General features: G+C 37.3%; 1 protein-coding gene and 1 pseudogene across 1 annotated transcript; one reads left to right on the forward strand and one right to left on the reverse strand.

Annotated features, from left to right (window-relative positions):
• Window positions 1-482: 482 nt before the first annotated feature.
• LOC125190231 (receptor like protein 28-like) lies at window positions 483-13,702 on the reverse strand (annotated as a pseudogene).
• Window positions 13,703-16,073: 2,371 nt separating this feature from the next.
• Window positions 16,074-18,578, forward strand: LOC148931909 (receptor-like protein 35). The gene is made up of 2 exons (XM_089063599.1): window positions 16,074-16,545; window positions 16,615-18,578. Exons 1-2 carry the CDS (start codon window positions 16,074-16,076, stop codon window positions 18,576-18,578), a joined length of 2,436 nt encoding a protein of 811 aa, XP_088919725.1.
• Window positions 18,579-19,430: the final 852 nt, after the last annotated feature.

Consider the following 19,430-nt stretch of genomic DNA (forward strand, 5'->3'; position numbering starts at 1 on the left):
AATTTGAATCACTAGGGTTACGGAATTTGATTTTAAGTTAATTGCTATCATTTGTGTGATCCATGATTGCTTCCTTTCACAGTCTGTATTCATGTAGTGTGATTGATGATTGCAAGAGGCGATCTTGGGGTGGAGGAATTGTATTTATTAATTGGGATAAAAGTAGAATAGACCTCTTTATACTTATCTAATCCTATGCGGTTCGACTCTCTTTTATATTCTGGGAAAGAACCGACAAAGAAAACCCAGAATGACGACTAATAGTATTGAAAATACCAAAATTAAAGGGTAAACAAGGAAAGCAACTAAACAGAATCCTGGAGAAGATGCGGTCATTGAACTTGACAACGAGGTCTGGCAACGGCCCTTGACGGATTAGGCGAGCCCAGGAGTTCAGCCTCTACCTCTCGGCTCATACTGCAATTATTTAGACCAAAACTCACAGACACAACATTAACAAACAATGTCAATAACTACACATGCATTAATAAACTTACCAAATAGAAACTGCTTGTGAAGAAATCACAATTGCCTCCTGGCTTGCATTCTTGCACGCCTTCTTCTCATGTCTCTGGCAATGAATACGTCTTCAACAACTTCTTCTATTTTGCCGAAGTATTTCTCTCTGAATCTTTTGCAAAATAGAAGTAGCCACACAACGATCCCAACACCCACAACGTATCCAAGTGCAGCTGATACGTATTCCCACTCAATCTCCTTCTTCTCCTCCACTTCTTCATGTACTCGCGTGTCGTTGTCATCAGTAGGACTGCAGCTTTTGTTGAGAGGGAAACCACATAGGCTGGGATTTCCTTCAAAGCGATCAGCTGAATGTTTGAAACTGATGGCCATTTGGGATCATTCCGACCAGCTTATTGTGTGACAAGTTCAAGACTTCAAGGAATGTGAGCTCTCCAAGCTCCATCGGTATTGGCCCGGTTAGTTGGTTTCCAGAGAGGTCGAGTGATTCGAGATGACTTAACTGACCAAATGACCTTGGAATGTTTCCGTTGAGGGCATTGTGCGAGAAATTGAGATTATGAAGTGAAGTTAGATTACCAATTACATTTGGTATCTCTCCTTGGAAATTATTGGAAGATAAATCAATGATACTAAAGTCGTTCCAAATACCATTAAGCTCTAAATTCATCCCTTTCATGTTTAATGTCATAACAAATCCGTTCCGAAAAATGGCAATACCATCATCACCCTGCAGCGTCATTGCACTCCAATCAGAGAAGTTAAAAGATTCCAGACTTCCATTGAAATGATTTGATGATATATCTACGATTTGGAGAAAATCCCAACTGTTGTGACATCTCACTTCCCCATGGAATTTGTTGGAGTTCAAGATAAGAACACGCAACGTCGATGACAACATACATGGGAAAGTGTCCTTCATGTTGTTGTTTCCGACGTCCATGAACTTCAACAACCAGCATCTTTCTAAGGACCTTGGGATCCGCCCCTCTAAAGTATTATTGTTAAGATTGAAATATTGCAGCTTATAATCCATAGAAAAATTGTCTGGAATAATGCCGCTGATGTTGTTTTGCCGCATATGGAATATGCTAATGTTTTCAAATAGGCAAGGGGGTATGCCGCCACTTAGTTTATTTTCAGACAAGTAAAGAATATCTAAGTCTTTGGCATTGCAGAGGGAGGTTGGAATTGATCCACTTAAACTGTTATTAGAAATAGACAAGTACACGAGATTAGAAGCAAGTGGAACGGGCAAGTGCAACTCGCCCGTAAGCTGGTTAGACTGCAAGTATAATTCTCTAAGAGAAGCAGACATATGGTAAGGCTTTTGCACATATGTCAGACGATTAAAGGAGAGGTCCATATACTCAAGTTGTGTTCCCCAAATCCAACTAGGGATCTCCCCCCCAATTTGATTGTTTGAGAGATCCAACGTTTCCATATTCAAATGTTGGATGAAATCAGGAAAATGGGACAAGTTGCATGAAGCTAGTCTTAACCATTTTAGTTGGACACATGTGTAAGAATTTGAATTGGAATTGCCAACATCTACCGACAAGTTATTGTCAGATAAACCAAAATGTGTAAGATTGGCAAGGTTTTGAATGTTGTCCAATCGAAAAGTGCCATTAAATTGGTTTTGGCCAAGGTAAAGTTCCCGCAATGAAGGGAGACCAAAGAGAGAGTGGGGAATGTTACCAGAGAATGAATTATGTTCCAAATCTAAATAAGAAAGATTGAAAAGACCTTCAAACAGTGTCGGAGAAAGTGAGCCTGCCAAGTAGTTATATGACAAATCGACACTAATCAGCTTGGTTAGGTTAGCAAAGGTGGGTGGAATCGAACCCTTCAAACCGCAGTTAGAAAGATCCAAGACGAACAAACTTGGAAAACTGGCGAGCAAGTCTGTGGCTGAAACTGCTGAAAGATCATTAAAATCTAGCTGAAGAATAGAAAGAGAATGGAGTTGTAGAAAGGAGCTAGACAAAGGGCCAGATAAATAACATTCAATCAAGCTCAAAGTGGTGAGATTGGGTAAATATGAAGATATAATGTGGCTCCATTTTGTCCTTTCATAAGAGGAACTGATATTGACACGATTAAGATAGAGCTCTCTAAGCTCTGTTAAATTTTGGACAAGCATCTCCAAATTTGGGTGCTCAAGGCGGATAGTGTAATACAAGCTAGAGATACCGAGACTAACCAATCTGGTCAAGGACAATGTTTCAATAGGAACCTGTCCTTCAAAGAATGCATTTGACAAATTCAAGTGCGTCAAATATGTCAGTGAGAGGTCGGGATTTTGCACGCGTGTCGTAGGCGCGTGTCCCTTCCTATTCAACAAGATTTATAAGTTCCCACTTTCCAAAATACTATTAATTAGCATATGGTAAGTTAGGGTGTCGAACCCACGAGGAACGGTAGCATCCGTTATGCATTTCCACACTTAAGAAAGGTTTTGGCTGCTTTACACACTCAAAATTGGGGGTGGGAACTGAACTACGAAATGTAAATAGCACTTAAGCTAAGGTGGGAACTAAAAGTGCAAATAAAATGCAATTAGAAGAAAGCATTTAAACTGGAACGCAGACTGGGCAATCTGATAAACTGGGCAACTTAGCAGAGAAATAAAAGCGGTGGCGAGAAAATTACAACACAACGAAAATAAAAACAGAGCAGCAACATGCATCAACATTCCTAAGATTAGAAATCAAAAGAGACTAAGTTAAAAGCTAAGGACAATAAACTAAGTGTTGGCTCCTAAAAGAAAGCTAGAAAACTAGGATTGTGACCCTTAAAAGTGGCTAGATTAATTAACTCCTAAAAGGTAAACTAAATCACATGTAAATGAAGGTTGAGTGTAGGAATTAACTAAGCTAAAAGGGCTGCCAAAAGGGAAAAGAAAGCATGTACTTGTTGTCTCCTAAACCTTATTACCCAAGGTGTAAAACTAATGGATAAAAGCCCTACAACTAATGGTCCTTTCACTTAAATTCTAAAAGCTGATATCTCTCCTAATTCTACATCATAAGGCACGAAAATATGGAGGAGAAAGAGAGTAGATGGCTTCTACATAATTAAAAATGCTAGAGAAACACAAGATCAACAATTAAACTACCTAAACATGCATTGAAAACACCAAACTAAAAGCTGAAACATAAAGACTGAAGAAGATAAAGAAAGCTTAAGAACACTTAAACATGGTGGAAAAGAACTCAAGAACCGAGCTCATCAAACTCATGCCAAATCATACGAAAATGACACCCGACAAGGCACTGAAAACACACAATAACCATGGCTGATTTTTTTGAAACTTTTCCAACTCTCTCTCCACGTTTTTAACTACAAACAAACTAACTTGAGTAACTGATTTTAAAAGCTTGAAAGGATTTTTAACAAAACAAGAACATAAGCAACACTAGAACTAAACAACAAGCTAAAACCGGAAATTAACAAGAGCTAAACTTTAAAGCACATTAAATACACAAACACTTAGAGAAATTACTACTTGAAATAAGCTTTTAAAACAAGTCCAACAATAATTAAGAGTGAGAAAGGTGTAAAAGTACACCAAAGTTAGAACAAGCAACTAGAGAAATAAACACTACTACTAAACTACTACTACTTCAACCCATGATGAACAATGATCTTGGCAGCCTTGAAGTTGAAATCTCTCTTCTTAAGGAAGAGAGAAAAGTTTCCTAGAGAGAGAAAGCTAAAACTAAAACTAAACTAAGGAAAGTGATGAGTGATGGTGGTTGGTGACTAAGTCTTTTTAATACATATATCCAATAAAAGATATTTTCCTTCTTTTTTACTCTCCAATGACTGATATGGGTGTGTGTAGCAAGTGAGAATTTTCCTTGACAAATGTGTGGAAGTGTCTTTAGTCATTTTCCCGTCAGGTTCAAACTGGCCAGTCCAACAGCTTGGCCAGTTTGGGTCTTCTTTGCCTTCTTCCTTCACTTTCTTCCATTCTTTGTCATTTTGCCCTCTTTCTTGCATGTTTTCCTCTGCGTGACTTAATCAAGAAGCTCCCAAACTTAATGATCCATTCCCTGCCAAAATAGCATCTTCTCATGCAAATATACAACTAATAAGTGCGAAAAGTGATCAAATCCGAGTGACGAAAACTAGCCTATCAAACCTCCTCACACTTGGATCATACTTGTCCAAAGTATGTGGTTGGACTTTTCACTCAATTGCTAGTTTAAGTCACTCCCCTCTACTTTCTAAACACACAATAATTAAAACAACAAACAACACACAACACACAACACAAACATGTACAAGACACAAACACAAAAGAAGACTCGAACGATAACATACAAAACTATAAGGGTCAAGCTTATCAAACACAAACCATACTCAACCTCCCCGAAATTCAAGCAAGAATGCAGCCCAATTGATTTTTCTCCTCAAAATATGGTTCATGTTGTCAGTTTTGTCAAGATCGTTAAGCACTACACATAAGTTCAAGTTTCACTCAAGTCACCTCTCAAAGTGTAAAGTGTTTCACTCAAAGCTCACCACAAGCACTCAAAAAGATATCACTTAGTCAAAATAGCTCGAAAGGGGCTTTGAGAGGGTTGTAACGGGGCTTTCGGACCTTTTGAATTGCATTGGATGGATCCTAGGGGTCCTAAGCTTGATGTAGAGAGTGAAACCATGCATTTGAAGTGTGTACACACTTACAAAAATCAAACCAAAGCATGATGAACTTATGATCTTCAAATATAGCTTTGTCGCACTTCAACTTCCTTCGTGCTTTTTGTGCTTCCTTCTCTTTTCTTCTTTTTCTTCTTCCTTTTCTTTTTCATTCTTTTCTGTAATGTACTTCTTTTTCTTCTTTTTTATTCTTTCCTTGAATTCTTCCTCTTCCTTCTCTGTTTTCTTCTTCTGTCTCATACTTTTTTTCTTCCTCTTTTCCTTTTCTTTTCATGTTCTTCTCCTCTTCTCTGTTTTTTTTTCTTTCTTCTTCTTCTTTTCTCTCTTTTTTTTCTGTTATTTTCTTGATCTTTCTCTCTTCTCAATGTAACATCATTCTTCATCTTCGAACGGGATAAGATTCACCATATTCGGCTTGACTAAGCAAGTGTGTAATATGCATAGTTGAGGTGTGGATGTAGGCATTCATGTGGCTTAGGAGAAATATAATCTGGGCTATGAATGAACAAGGCCTAGGCTTCAAAATGGATCATTAGGGATAGCTCATTAGGTAGGATTATCAACAAAATTAAGGCTCAAGTGGCTATCCTAATGCCCTCTAACGTTTGCCAAAATGACCAAGCGATATCCAAGATTGTGCAAGTCACACACACTCAATAACACTCACAAAAAGATAGTAGAAAGTATTCTACTTTTAGAAACAAATACTGAGCTTAAACAAATGAGTAGTGCTCTACTTTTCCGTCATACAAACGTCATCCAACAATCCATTATTTGGAAAGAGAACTTTGCAAAACAACCGCATTCAAGCTCGTTTTAAGGGAAGATATTTTGCAAAGCCTATGCATCAAAGCTTGACTAAAACCAATTTTTTTTTCTCTAGAAAAACAGACACTTTCTTAACAAACTGATCTTCACAAACTACACAAGAAAAACAACACCACTAATAACAAATGATCCCCCTCCTCACACTTAGACCTTGCTTGTCCTCAAGCAAGTTTGATTAAAGTGTTAGGAAAGAAACCTGCTAACAACACGAAACAATTACAAATGCCGGCAAGGCCACAATTACAAAAACTTTAAAGCAAATACATGTGTCACATAGAACACATATATACACAAGTAGAAAAGAGAGTAGGATAGAAATCACCCCCCCCCCCCCCGCACAAAGCGGGGGGTACGGGCTGATGTGGCAGGTGGTGCTAGATCTGGTGCAGCTGTCTCCTTTGGTTTCGATCCCAGGCTCATGTGTTGGCTCAATGGCTCCTTCAACTTCTGCTACTTTATCCACTATGGCATCCAGACTGCCATGTTCAACAAACTGGGCAGCACACGAGTGTTCCTTTGGAAATGCATCGTCGAATCTTGCATTCCAATCCTTCCAAGTAGAAGCATTCAACTTCCTCTTAGGATCTCTGTAGAGTTTGGAGCCCTTCTCTGAACTCATGTAAAGCATGCAAACATCGGGACTTATACACAACATGTCGTCGGCCGAAGTCCAACCGGTCAACTCTTTTTGCCTCTTTAAAACTTTGGTTAGCTCTTCTTCTTGGCTCTTGTCTAGGCTACTGATCGTGGTAACGGTCTCATTTGAGTCCAAAGATTTGAAGCCGGAAGGAAATGCATTCGGATCCAATTTAGGCGGATAAATCTCCAACAGTAGCAACTCTTCCTCCACGCTTAGGCTGGGCAGCTCATTCTGACTAGGCAGTTCCTCAGGATTTGGCAGTTTACATCTCTCGGGCGGGTTTGTGTGATTCTTCTTCTTACACCAAGTCATTATTTCAGTATCTATCTCCTCATCACTAAGCCCTTGAGTGTTGAATAACTTGCATTCATTAAGTTCTTCGAGCTCAACTTGTTCTTTAATGGAGGGCAATGGATACATATCTTGCAACAACTCGGCTTCAAGAAAGTCGGGATCTTTCAACTCTTTGATCAACTTCTTACCTTCGCCATTTTCCAACTCACTATTGATGATAACAGAGAGAGTGTTATTTTTCCCAAAGCAGACATGGTTGTGTTTGGTGGGCGGCGGCTTGAACTTAAGTGACCGAACTTCCAACGATACCAATTCCTCATTTGCCCTCAGACTGGGCAGTTCGTCTGGATTAGGCAGCTTGCTAGTAGACTTTGCATGCTCAAACTTTTTGCATCCCTTCATGATGGTCTCTTCTGATCTTAATGGTATCTGTGTAGGCCCATCAGGTTGAATGATGATATTGTAACGCTCCGCTTTTTCGAACCCTAATTTTTGTGACGTGGAAAATTTTGCATTTAATGCTTTTAATGCTATGACATATGTGTAATTAAATGATAAGCGATAAATTACAATATTCTTTGTGACCTAATTGCAACATGGAGTCGAGTTTGAGTTGAATGGTCAACTTGTGGAATATGTGACGTGGCTATTGAATAGTCAATAATGTGGAAAATATGACGTGGCCGTGGAATGGTCAAAGTCGTTGGAAAATGTGAAGTGGAGGTGGAAATTCGAAAATGTGAATATTTTGATGTGGGAGGAAATAATATTTGTGGTGAATTATTTTCCTAAGGGATGAGTGAGAATTAAATAGGAGCATTTTACTTAAGTATGTGGAATTTTCGACCCTCCTATTTATTTGAAAGAAATTTTATTTTTCTTGGACTTAATTATTGGTTGGGATAATTATCCAAATTAAATCCAAAGTCCAAATATTCCTTTAATTGATGAAAATTTCGAAAACCCTATGTTGGTCTAGAAGGATTTTTCAAAATTCCCTTATTATGGGAAAAGGGATTATTTTATTCTATTATTTGATCCCTTGTTTATTCTCTTCCATAAATAAATTCAAATATCCTAGCATATCTTGTCAAATCTAAGAAGATCTTGCCATATCCTAATTAAATTAGGATTTGATTTTATTCCTTGTGAGAAGAGGCAAAAATCGCCTATTTCCTTTTATTTGGAGGGGATTTAATTATTTTATTTTGCTCCGTGATATATTATTCTACTCCGTGAAATATTTGAATTAATTATAGGCTATTAAAATAGCCTATAATTTTTGAAAATCCCCTTTCTTCTCAATGGTTTTAACGCCAACTCTCCCTAAATCTCTCCAAATCTTTAATTTATTTAATTAAAGATATTATATATTGCACTCTATAAATAGGAGAGAAATCCTAAACCCTAGCACTACAGAAAAACCGCCCCCCACTCCCAAAAATCTAGACATCTCTCTCTCCCACTCTCTCAAATTTTTCTTCTACTTTCTCCATTAATTCTTCATCTTTTGGAGAAGAATTGAAGCTGCAATTCAAGAATTCATTGAAGAATCAAGATTCTACTTGTTTCTACCGTTTGTTTTTGCAAGAAAAGGTACTTCTATTATTAATCTTTTCTTCCTCTACCGATTAATCGGTATTTCTGAGTCCACATGCATTTAGAATGAGTGAAGGGGAAATTAATCGGTGAATTCGGATGCATGTGTGTGTATGTGTGTGTGTGTATGTGCATGCCTCGGTAGGCGTGCACATGTGTGTGGTGTGTGTGCATGTGTTGTGTGGAGAAAAACACTCATGCGTGGCACGATTTGATGAAAGATCTGGAATTGTTGTGTGAATAAAAACGATGCATTTGATTTTGATTGTTGATTCTGAAAATAATCGAAGGGAAAAGGGGAACGTGAGATCATGCATAATTTTAATCCATGATTTGAGACTTATTTGAAATATATGAACTAATGGTGATAGTTCGCGTTTCCGGTGGGATATCAAGAGGAAGTGCATTTTTGTTGAACTCGAAAGAAATCGAGGTGGGCTTTATTCTAAACTCTCTTCTATATGCAAATTTATGATGATGGAGAAATAAGGGTGGATTAAACTGTTATGCCATGCCTATGAATTATTTTGGATATTGTGTGCCTGATACCTAGATTGTGAGTACGCTCCATTAGGCTACAGTGGCTATGGATAAACGAATTCGGGTCTGAGTAGGGCCGCAAACCCTACCAGGCTGTGTACATGGTGGGATCGGGAGCAGTCCTTGCTAGTCGGCCGGTCTCGTGGGCGAAAAGTGTGGCCACACTTTCGTCGCACTATGGAATGATTGTGATTGTGATTGTGGAAATGATGAGAAAATGGGAGGTATTGTTTGACTGGCCAGTCCATGATATATTTTTGTGATACTCGATGCTTATCTTTAAATAAATGCAAAACTTCGAGTTCACTATGGTAAGGGTGGCATAACTATAAAATGTTTTGGCATGAGTCCACTGAGTATGTTTAAAATACTCAGCCCTGCATGTGTTTTCACCATGTGCAGGTTGAGCGGCGATGGGCGGTCGGTGGTGTTGAGAAGATTGAATCGAATAAAATGGATGTTTGGAACTATAAGTGTAGTCGTGTCTTCATACATGGCTCCGCTTTCTCTTGAAATGCTTCCGCTGAACTTCTTTTTGAAACTTATTATTTTTGGTTGTGGTGAACTTAATTCTTTGCTTTGGAATGAGGGGAATTATTGCGTTTTGTTGAAATTATGCTAAACCTTTGACTTTTGAGCCTAATCTATTAAGTCTTGATTCTCGTAAGTAGCCGATGACTTATTGCATTGATCTTCATTAAATACTCGGTAAATCTCTTTAATTGAAACCCTAGTCTCTGTTCTTGTTGCATTTAAGTTCGCCTAAGTAGCAGTCGCCGCATTTATTATACCCTAGAAATGTCGGGCTGTTACAGATATTCTCTTCAATCTCCTCATCGCTATCCTCTTCATCTTCAAACCAAGCAATCACCTGACTTGGCCAGTGTGTTGCACTAGGCAATCTGGGCTCATGATCCAATGTTTCCCCTGGTCCGCTGTATGAGTTATTGTTGAACGAAGCTTTCAACTCTTTCCCGGACCTAAAGGTAATCTGATTAAAGGTCTCCTTCCTTGGTGGTTGCACTTGAGGTGAAATTCCTCCACCATTCCCACGCATATCATTGATGGAAGTTGCCAATTGTGTCATTTGGCGTGCAAGATGATCAAGACTAATCATTTGCTCATATTGTTTGTCATGCATCTCATGTACCACATTATAATTGGATTGCAAACTGTTTTGCATGAGTTGTTGGGATGTGATTAGATCCTCCATCATTTCTTCTAAGCACTTTGGTGGCATTGGCGGATGATTTGATTGATATCGGCCTAGTTCTTGTGGCTGAAAATACGGGGGGATACCACTTTGATCCGAAGGCCAATAAACATGATTTACATCTGGACCTTGGAAATCTTGGTGATGTATTTGTGGTGGTAGACCTTGACCTTTTTTATTAGGATCGGTCCATACAAAATCGGAGCAATCACCCCATCCAAGATCGTATGGATCTGTGAAATGATCCATGCTGCCCTTTAATGGCACACAACTCCTTGACTAGACAAGCTGGGCATTCTGTGGAACTGGACAACTCGAGGAACTGCCCTGCTTATCTTCTCAAACCGGCTTCCTCACGCAGCCTCTTCGTCGTCTTCTTAATTCTAATATCGAACAACAACCTTAGAGAAAAACCTTAGAGAAAAGGACCTGCTCATAAACTAGAAATCAAATGAAAAAAGAGAAAAAACAACAAAAAAAAAACAAGTAAAAAACTATATACAATAAGTGTAGAAAAACATAACAAGACAACAACACCGTTCCCCGGCAATCCGAGTGACGAAAACTAGCCCATCAGTCAGATTCTGGATACCTCTTGGAATAGGAATAGGAATAGGAATGTGAGTATCTTCATAGTTGAAATTGTCAACGAGGCTAAGCTTCTCCAAATATTTAAATTTGAAGAGACTCGACGAATCCCCAATTCCACCAGAAATGAACTCATTATCGAGCTGCAAACTAACGACGTAGCCAGCAGCATCACATTCCACACCGGGCCACATGCAGCACTTATCACTTTCATTCCATCGCACCAGTTTTGTTGAAAGAGAAGAATTGAAGATCAGCTCATCCTTGAGTTGAAGCGACAAGATTTCCTGATGACGAAGACATTTGTTATTATATGAATGAGTAGAGAAAATGAAGGACTAAGTTAGTATATAAATGAGCAACAACAAGTTTAAATGCATTGTCAAAGAAGATATTGATAATTCTCTCTCCTTTTTTTTGGTGTACAAATGATGATAGTGGATGTGGGTTTAAATAGTTTACTTGAATATGTTTTTTATTACCACCACTTGAATAAATAAATACATCCATTTGTAAATTCCACAATCATGCAAGTGATTACAATCTATGTGGACTTGAGGTCCTTAAGTCCTAATCCAGCAGGAATTTCCACAAACCCGATTACAAGTTTCAATTAGTTATAAGAGGTTAGTTATTAATGACACAAAGATAATTCAATATTTTAATTTCCACAAACGAGGTTATATACATGAATATTTTTATATATTATTACTATTTTACTACATATTGTTAACCTAAATGTTCATTTAAGAATTAATTTGCTATGAATAGGGGGTAAATTAGATTATAATCGTAACTTATACTCCCTCTGTCCCAAATTATTTTAGTCGCATTTTATTTTGAATTGTCGAAGTACTTCAAATAACATGTAACAAAGGGAGTACTCCCTCAGTTAATTAGCAAATATATTGAACCTTCGTTAAAAGGATCAATTTGTGACGCAGAATCGGAACCTTTAATAAAAATAAGTCTTCAAAACGCGTTGTAGAAGTTGTTGAATTAGTCTCCTCAATCCATCGTTCTGTACAACACGTAAATGACGTTGTCGCGAGTCATCTTCGTCCTGGGATCCTCTCCTTGTTCCCTACACGAATGCCACATCCACCATGTCTACGTCTTTGTTCGGTCATTGGTGCTTAACGTGGAACTAATACCAAATGATGTCGAATCGCTCTCGAGAATGACCGAGTGAAACAAAACCAACCGATAAAGAAACTCAAGTTTCTAAATCTCATTAATTAAATTGTCCAAAAAAAACTACTATTAAAACTAGCAAAATGTAAAATGATGTAATTTTTGTTTAAATGACAACAATCTGAAATTCAGAAATTCCACAAGAAGACCTTATGATTTGGATTTGAAGAAAATGACAGACGTGATATTTGGTTTTGTGTTTAAGTAAAGTTCCACTGAGATGACTTGAGGTCCTTCAAAGTCATAGTCGAATGGAGTAATAATTCGATAGAAAAAAAAACAACCGTAAATTAGGCTGTTAATGTGACAAAATGATATACTATTTAATTAATATAATTTCCTAAACGCGGTTAGAAACTTGAAAAAGAGCTTTTCTAATATCATTATTATATACTGCCAATCTAAAAGTTTATAGAAAATTGGAGTATTTTTTTAAAAATAGGTAACAGTTCAAATTAATTTTTTTTTGTTAATCATGAGAACAGTAGTATATTATTTTTGCACTAAACTTATTATAAAGTTATTTAGCAGATAACGCGAATTCAGTAATTAAAGGTAGGGCCTACTGTCAAGAAACAATTAAAATTAAAATTTAACTAACTTGTTTATTGTCAATCTGAGTGGAGTTTGGAGACTTTGAAACATTTGTGCCCACTTACCTTTTTATTGGCCTACTGCAAATTGATTGCAGAGACAAAGTGATGTTACTATTTGTTCAATTTTCCACATGTTAGGCCAAGTACCAATATAACATAATGACAGCATTTAATGGCAATATTAGATATGGTTTTGTTTTTCACAGGTAGATATATTTACAAGTATAATCATCTCTATCAAGCATTTCGTCAAACAGGTTACGCCTTAAAACACATACCTGAAAAAAACGTCAGCGCATCCACGCCGGAGGTTCCAGTAATCATACTTATGTTCTACCAAATGCATTAAACCAAAATCATATGAGGATTTTTGTTTATTAGCTTTCAAATAGATTTCTATATACCAACAAATGTAAAAACTTACATGGAATAAATAATCCGAGCTTCCGATTTTGTTTATTAGCTTTCACTTCTTTTGCAATTTCCACCGGATTATGGAATAAATAATCCGAGCTTCCGATTTTGTTGCCATCGTATTCTCTCGTAGCTCGTGAACCTGATCACTTCTCTGCTAATCCGTGACTGTTTCACGGAATTCTAGAATTTTTGCCGATTTTTTGAGTTACTGATCTATTTCTCTCGTGTCAGAGTAGTTTAGTTTCGAATCTAGTTTGTGAGGGCTGATGTTTTGCGTGAGTGGAGGAGATGCAGTGTGAAATGCGGAGTGATTGATTCGTGTTGGTGAATGATGTGAAGACTGAGAGAGGTTGCGGATTTTGAAATGCTGAGCCCTAAATTAGGAGCTCAGTCAGAGCGGATGAAGCGGAGGTCGAGTTCGGGAAATTTCATCATAGGTGGAAGCGGAAATTCTTCGCGTTTCTCTTGATTGCGATTTGTTTCGCGACGTTTATGTTGATGGAATCGGAGTACAGTAAGATCAAAATGCCTTCGTTCATATCTCCACCGCTGCAGAAGCCGAAGATTGCTTTTCTTTTTATTGCTCGGAATCGGATTCCTCTCGACATCGACCCTAATTCCCTCCAGAGTCTTTTTACCCATCTCGAAATTTGTATACATCTGCTCAATCAATTATGTGTAATTGTTCGACGAAATGCTTGCGAAATATAGTTTATAGTTAAGGAAGAGAACATACAAAATCTACTAGAAGCCCACCAAATACAGCCCATTATCCATTACAAAGCCCAGTAAAGGCCCAATTTATAGGTTTTCTTGAATGGGCCGGGCCCGTGTAATTTTAAAAGCAGGCCATTTGACAACTTTGGGCCTCTCCCACTAAATTGCTACAAATATATGTTTTCTTTATAGGAATTTTGAATTTATATTTATGTGATAACTTCTAAATTTCTAATCGTAAGTATATGCAATATCAAAATAAGTGATCATACATTCTAGAAATAGTAATTCATTTATAAAATATCAAGCTTGACTCGACAATAAACAAGTCGATTTTGAGGTTAGTATTTTTAAGGATAAATGGTCGATTTTATCCTATTATTTGAGACATGTGTATAATTACCGTTTGGTACGCATCGTTTTATTTTTGAAAATAAAACGTCTATATCAACATGAGCATAAATTTAATTGGTTTTTAGCCGAATAACACAAACACGGGACAGAGGAAGGGGATGAATGATGATGAGTTCTGTGGAACCAATTCTCTGTAGCCCACTTCTATGGGCCCAGAAGCCCACTACAGGGTAGCAGAAACTGGGCTGGGCCCAAATAATTTACACGGCCGTTTTTTAAACAGGCCATTTTTCTGAACTTTTTTAAATCGCTTAGAATACGCCTTATGCCATATTTATAGATATAATGTATTTTATGTATGTAATAACGGTAAATTAGAGAATTAATATGAGGAGCAGTTGATAATTTTTCGTGATTTCACATAAAAAAATTTGACGGCCATGTCACCAATGATTTCACCCAAAATTTGACATACGGTATGATTGACCAAAATTAAAATTTTATGACTATGTGACTGAAATAGCTATTATATCCAATTTATAAGAAAAACAAAGTCCGGATTTTGGACTTAAAAATTGGGCGTGTAAGACAAGTAGAGAGTAAAAAAATCAAATTTTGTTAAGTCTATTTTAAATTAAAAATATGAACATAGAAATAGGTTATCGGCGCGTGGGCCTACTTGTGGAATTACAAAAGAGAATACTCCCTCCGTCCCCCAAAATTCGTCACCATTTGACTCAGCACGGGTTTTAAGAAATGTAATAGAAAGTGGGTTAAAAAGTTAGTGGCATGTGGGTCCTACTTTTATATATTAGTTTTAAAATAAAATGTGAGGGAGAATGAGTTAGTGGAATGTGGAGTCTACTACCAAAAATGGTAAAAGTGAAAGGTGACAAATTTTTAAGGACGGACGAAAAAGGAAATAGGTGAGAAATTTTCAGGGACGGAGGGAGTAAATCAATCCGACGGTCTATAAATAGGGCTGGCAAAATATACCGTAATACCGAAATACTGCACTTATCGTACCGAAAAAATACCGAAAATACCGAATTTGCGGTATACCGCAAGTTGCGGTACGGTATGATACCGTATCGATAGATTTCGGTACGGTAAAGGTATAGATTATCTTATACCGCGGTATACCGCAATATACCGCATTTACGATATTTGCTAAAAATTCGATATATATGTTATATTTAAAATTTATATAAAAAATAGTTAATATGTTAAAATCCCTAACCTTACTTTCATATTTTAGTTTAACCGCCCCCAACACCAAACACACACACGCAGAGATGCAAATCAAGTCAATTGTATAGATTTGATTGTGGTGTAGTTTTAATCTTTTGGACATTATTTAAATAGGTGAAATTTTATTTTAAATATTTGGCTATAATAGAATTTTTTGGGAATGAAACACAAGTATTACGGTATGCCATACTTTATTTCGGTATACCGTAAAAGTACGGTATACCGCAATACGGTACGGTATACCGCATAGACGGTATGGTAACGGTATCGGAAATAATCATACCGAATTTTCGGTATACCGCATTGCGGTATACCGAAAAATTATGTAAGGTATAGGTATGACATTTTCTCATACCACAATTTATGGTACGGTATGCGATATGACATTCTTGGTGCGGTATACTGTACCGTGCCAACCCTATCTATAAATCAATTGTTAAAAAAGTGGGACTCTTCACTAAAACCAGTTATATATGCTTGCAACATTTTAACTATTACACTACTAAAACACCATTTTTACATAAAATTTTGAAATAAGTATTACTACAAACAAGCATATACTATTTGCTTTTGAAAAGCAGGTGGTGAATTTTGACTTATTATAACGTGTAAAATGGGTTAAGAAAAGCAACCCCATAATGCATATTAAAAGCAAGTATTTCCAACCATAACATATTACCTCACCTTTGCAATGGCAGTTACTACTTCGCTTGTGTGCCTCCTTTTCTTCGTCTTCTTCATAACATTTATCTATGGCCAATGCCTTGATGATCAAAAAAAGCTGTTACTTGATCTCAGGAGCGAATTCAAATATAATTCTTCCATGCCACCAGGTTTCGCAGATTGGAATGAGACAGGTGATTGCTGCGAATGGTCCGGCATAGGATGTGATGACTCTGGTCGGGTCACCAGTTTGACCCTCTACGGCGATGGTGTCTCCGTCGAAATTGGTGAGTCATCAACCCTTTTCCAGTTGACATACTTGTCGAGGCTTGACCTTGCCTTCATTTACTTCACGGGTGAGATTCCTAACCAATTCCATCGCCTTCCAAATTTGATAATCCTTGGTTTGTCATATTGTCGTTTCACTGGACCGATTCCATCCACATTGGCTACCCTAAATGAACTAGTTATACTGGATCTATCAGGTAACTTACTCACTGGTTCAATTCCTTCATTCCAAAACTGCAAGAATCTTGAATCCATACATCTTAGTGTTAATAATCTAACAGGTTCAATTCCTTCATTTCATAACTGCAAGAATCTTGAATCCATAGGCCTTAGTGATAATAATCTAAAGGGTTCACTTTCTCACTTGCATTTTCGAGGTCTTAAAAACCTCCGGGGTTTAGATTTAAGCCACAATTCTTTGAACGGCACCATGCCTCACCATCTTTTTGTTCTGCCCTCAATTTATGATCTTGATCTATCCGGCAACCAATTTAGTGGACAAATCAATGAAGTTCCTATTTCGAACCTCTCCAACCTTTATCGGCTAGATTTGAGTGGTAATAGGATCGTAGGTCCTATTCCTAACTTCTTCTTTCAGTTTCGAAACCTATCAAGTCTTGAACTTTCTGACAACTTGTTCAATGGCACCTTCAAACTGAATAACATTCGATGTTTTCCAACACTTTCAAAACTTACTCTTTCCAACAACAACCTGTTGTCGGTTGACACAACCAACATGATTTCAAGTTTGCACGGATATCCCTATTTAAAAACGTTACATCTGTCATCTTGCAATTTGTACGATTTCCCAGATCTTAGAAATGCATCCAATTTGTTATATTTGGACCTCTCAAACAATAGTTTGCTAGGGGACATTCCAAGTTGGATTTGGGAAACCGAAAAGAACTATTTGAACCTTTCTTTTAATCTTCTGACGGGTTTGAAACAACTTCCCAAAGCTCAAAATTTTAGTTATTCTGTTGTCTTGCTCGCAAACAATAGACTAACTGGAATGCTTCCAACTTCCATCTGCAATGCATCTCCATTTGGTGTTCTCGACTTTTCTTACAATAACTTGAGTGGTAGCATTCCTCCTTGCCTAATCAAAGCAAGTTTTGTAAAAGGAGTGCTCAATCTTAGGGGAAACAAAATCAGTGGAGTTATCCCAGATCAATTTTCGCATGAGTGTGGCCTACAAACCTTTGATGTTAGTAACAACAACTTAGGTGGGGAGTTTCCCAAGTCTCTAGCAAATTGTAAGAATCTACTGGTGTTGAATGTTGGAAACAACAACCTTGAGGGTAGTTTCCCTTGCACGCTCCCGTTGAGCTTGCGCATCCTTGTCTTGCGCTCCAACAGATTCCATGGAGACTTGAGATGTAGTAAGAGTTCGCCAAATCTTCAAATTGTGGATATATCTTCAAATGATTTCAGTGGTCGTCTGAATTTGCTAAACTTCTCGAGTTTGAGAGGAATGATGCTACGGAGTCCTACACATGTCAGGCTCAACCACTCTGACTTCGACTTTTTAGGTGCCAATACATACTACCACAATGAGGTGAATATAACCGTCAAAGGAACTGAAGTGAAGCTAGTGAAGATTTGGCCTGACTTTACATGCATTGATTTGTCTTCCAATCATTTTGAGGGAGAAATACCAGATGAAATTGGTAATCTTAGCTCACTCTATCTTCTCAACTTATCTCACAACTCTCTCACTCATGCAATCCCGAGATCATTGGGTGCCTTGACAGATCTTGGGTCGCTCGACCTCTCTTCAAACAAGCTCACCGAGAGAATACCAGATGAGCTCGCGAAACTCGATTTCCTTTCATTCTTGAATGTGTCTTACAATCATCTCACTGGACCCATCCCAACTGGCCGCCAGTTTCAAACGTTTACAGCAGATTCATATGTAGGAAACTCGGGGTTATCTGGATTCCCACTCAACGGAAGTTTCAACAACCGTCGACCACCTGCTCCATCTCCATCAGAGGATTCAGAATCAAAAGATGAGGAGATTAAGTGGGAATATGTGTTTGCTGCATTTGGTTACGTTGTGGGATTCGGAAGCTTTGCATGGACACTGCTATGTTGCAGAAGGTTGAGAGAAAGATACTTTGAGAAGATAGAAGAGGTTGCTGACAAGATATTCTACGAGAGAGGAAGAAGAAGAAGACATGAAAGAAGAGTAAGAAGAAGACAAGAGAGGAGGAATGGGCTTAGGAGACATCATCATCAGTAATGGTTTACTGTGTAATTTGGCTTGTGTTTGATTTGCATATGGTTGTGGTGCGAACTTTTGTTTAAGCAGTGTTTGTTTCTTTTCGTGTGATCGAAACTTCTATCGTGTGATTGTGTTTTTGTAATATATTTTACTTTATAAATAGATCAAATTAACAATTTGATTATGTGTCCATTTGGAATTTTTATAAGATTAGATCCGCCTCTTTCCAATGCATAGTGATAGTTATAATAATAGGAGTATAAAAACATAACATAGTCAAAGCTAAAATAATGAATAGGAATTTTGGGAATTGATATAAATCAGTTAAACATGAAAATATCAATAAGAAAAGGTGACTGAAGTATTGTTAATGAACAATGGAACTACGTCGTAAATTTATGCATATTATTGAAGCAAATTATCACATTTATGAAATTATATTGCTAGTGTGAGAGATACCTCTTTAAGGCTTTCGTCAAACACTCTGCTCCTTCAAATTCCATCTTATAAGCATGCAATCTAACAAACAATCGGTGGATACTGTAAAGTCATTAAATATTTTTACGAATTATTGCATGTAAAAATCAATATGCTTACAAAATATTGCACCTATGCATGGAATGTAATCGATTTTTAGTCCACGATTTTTTGAGAGAAAATTGTTTAAATAAACATACCTTGTCAAGAATGAGGTATAAATGTGTATTTACAAACGACGAAGATGTGTTGAATAACATTGTCTTCACTCAAACAAAAAGATTATTTCTAGGCTTTTTTAATAAAGAGTAACAAACTTTATAAAATATTCAAATTAAAGCAAATCACGTGCTTTTACTAATTCATGAAAAACAAAGTGTCGATTTTGGACTT

This window comes from Salvia hispanica, chromosome 2 (assembly GCF_029641045.1).
Source record: "Salvia hispanica isolate PSC_SH4W2 chromosome 2, Shi_PSC_v1, whole genome shotgun sequence".
Lineage (NCBI taxonomy): Eukaryota > Viridiplantae > Streptophyta > Magnoliopsida > Lamiales > Lamiaceae > Salvia > Salvia hispanica.

What these genes read in the sequence shown, in the direction of transcription:
- LOC148931909 (XM_089063599.1), top strand. Translation starts at nt 16,074, where the DNA reads ATGGCAGTTACTACTTCGCTTGTGTGCCTCCTTTTCTTCGTCTTCTTC. An exon ending in ATCAGGTAACTTACTCACTG is followed by an intron (nt 16,546 to 16,614) that starts GTTCAATTCCTT and finishes ATAATCTAACAG; the next exon opens with GTTCAATTCCTTCATTTCAT.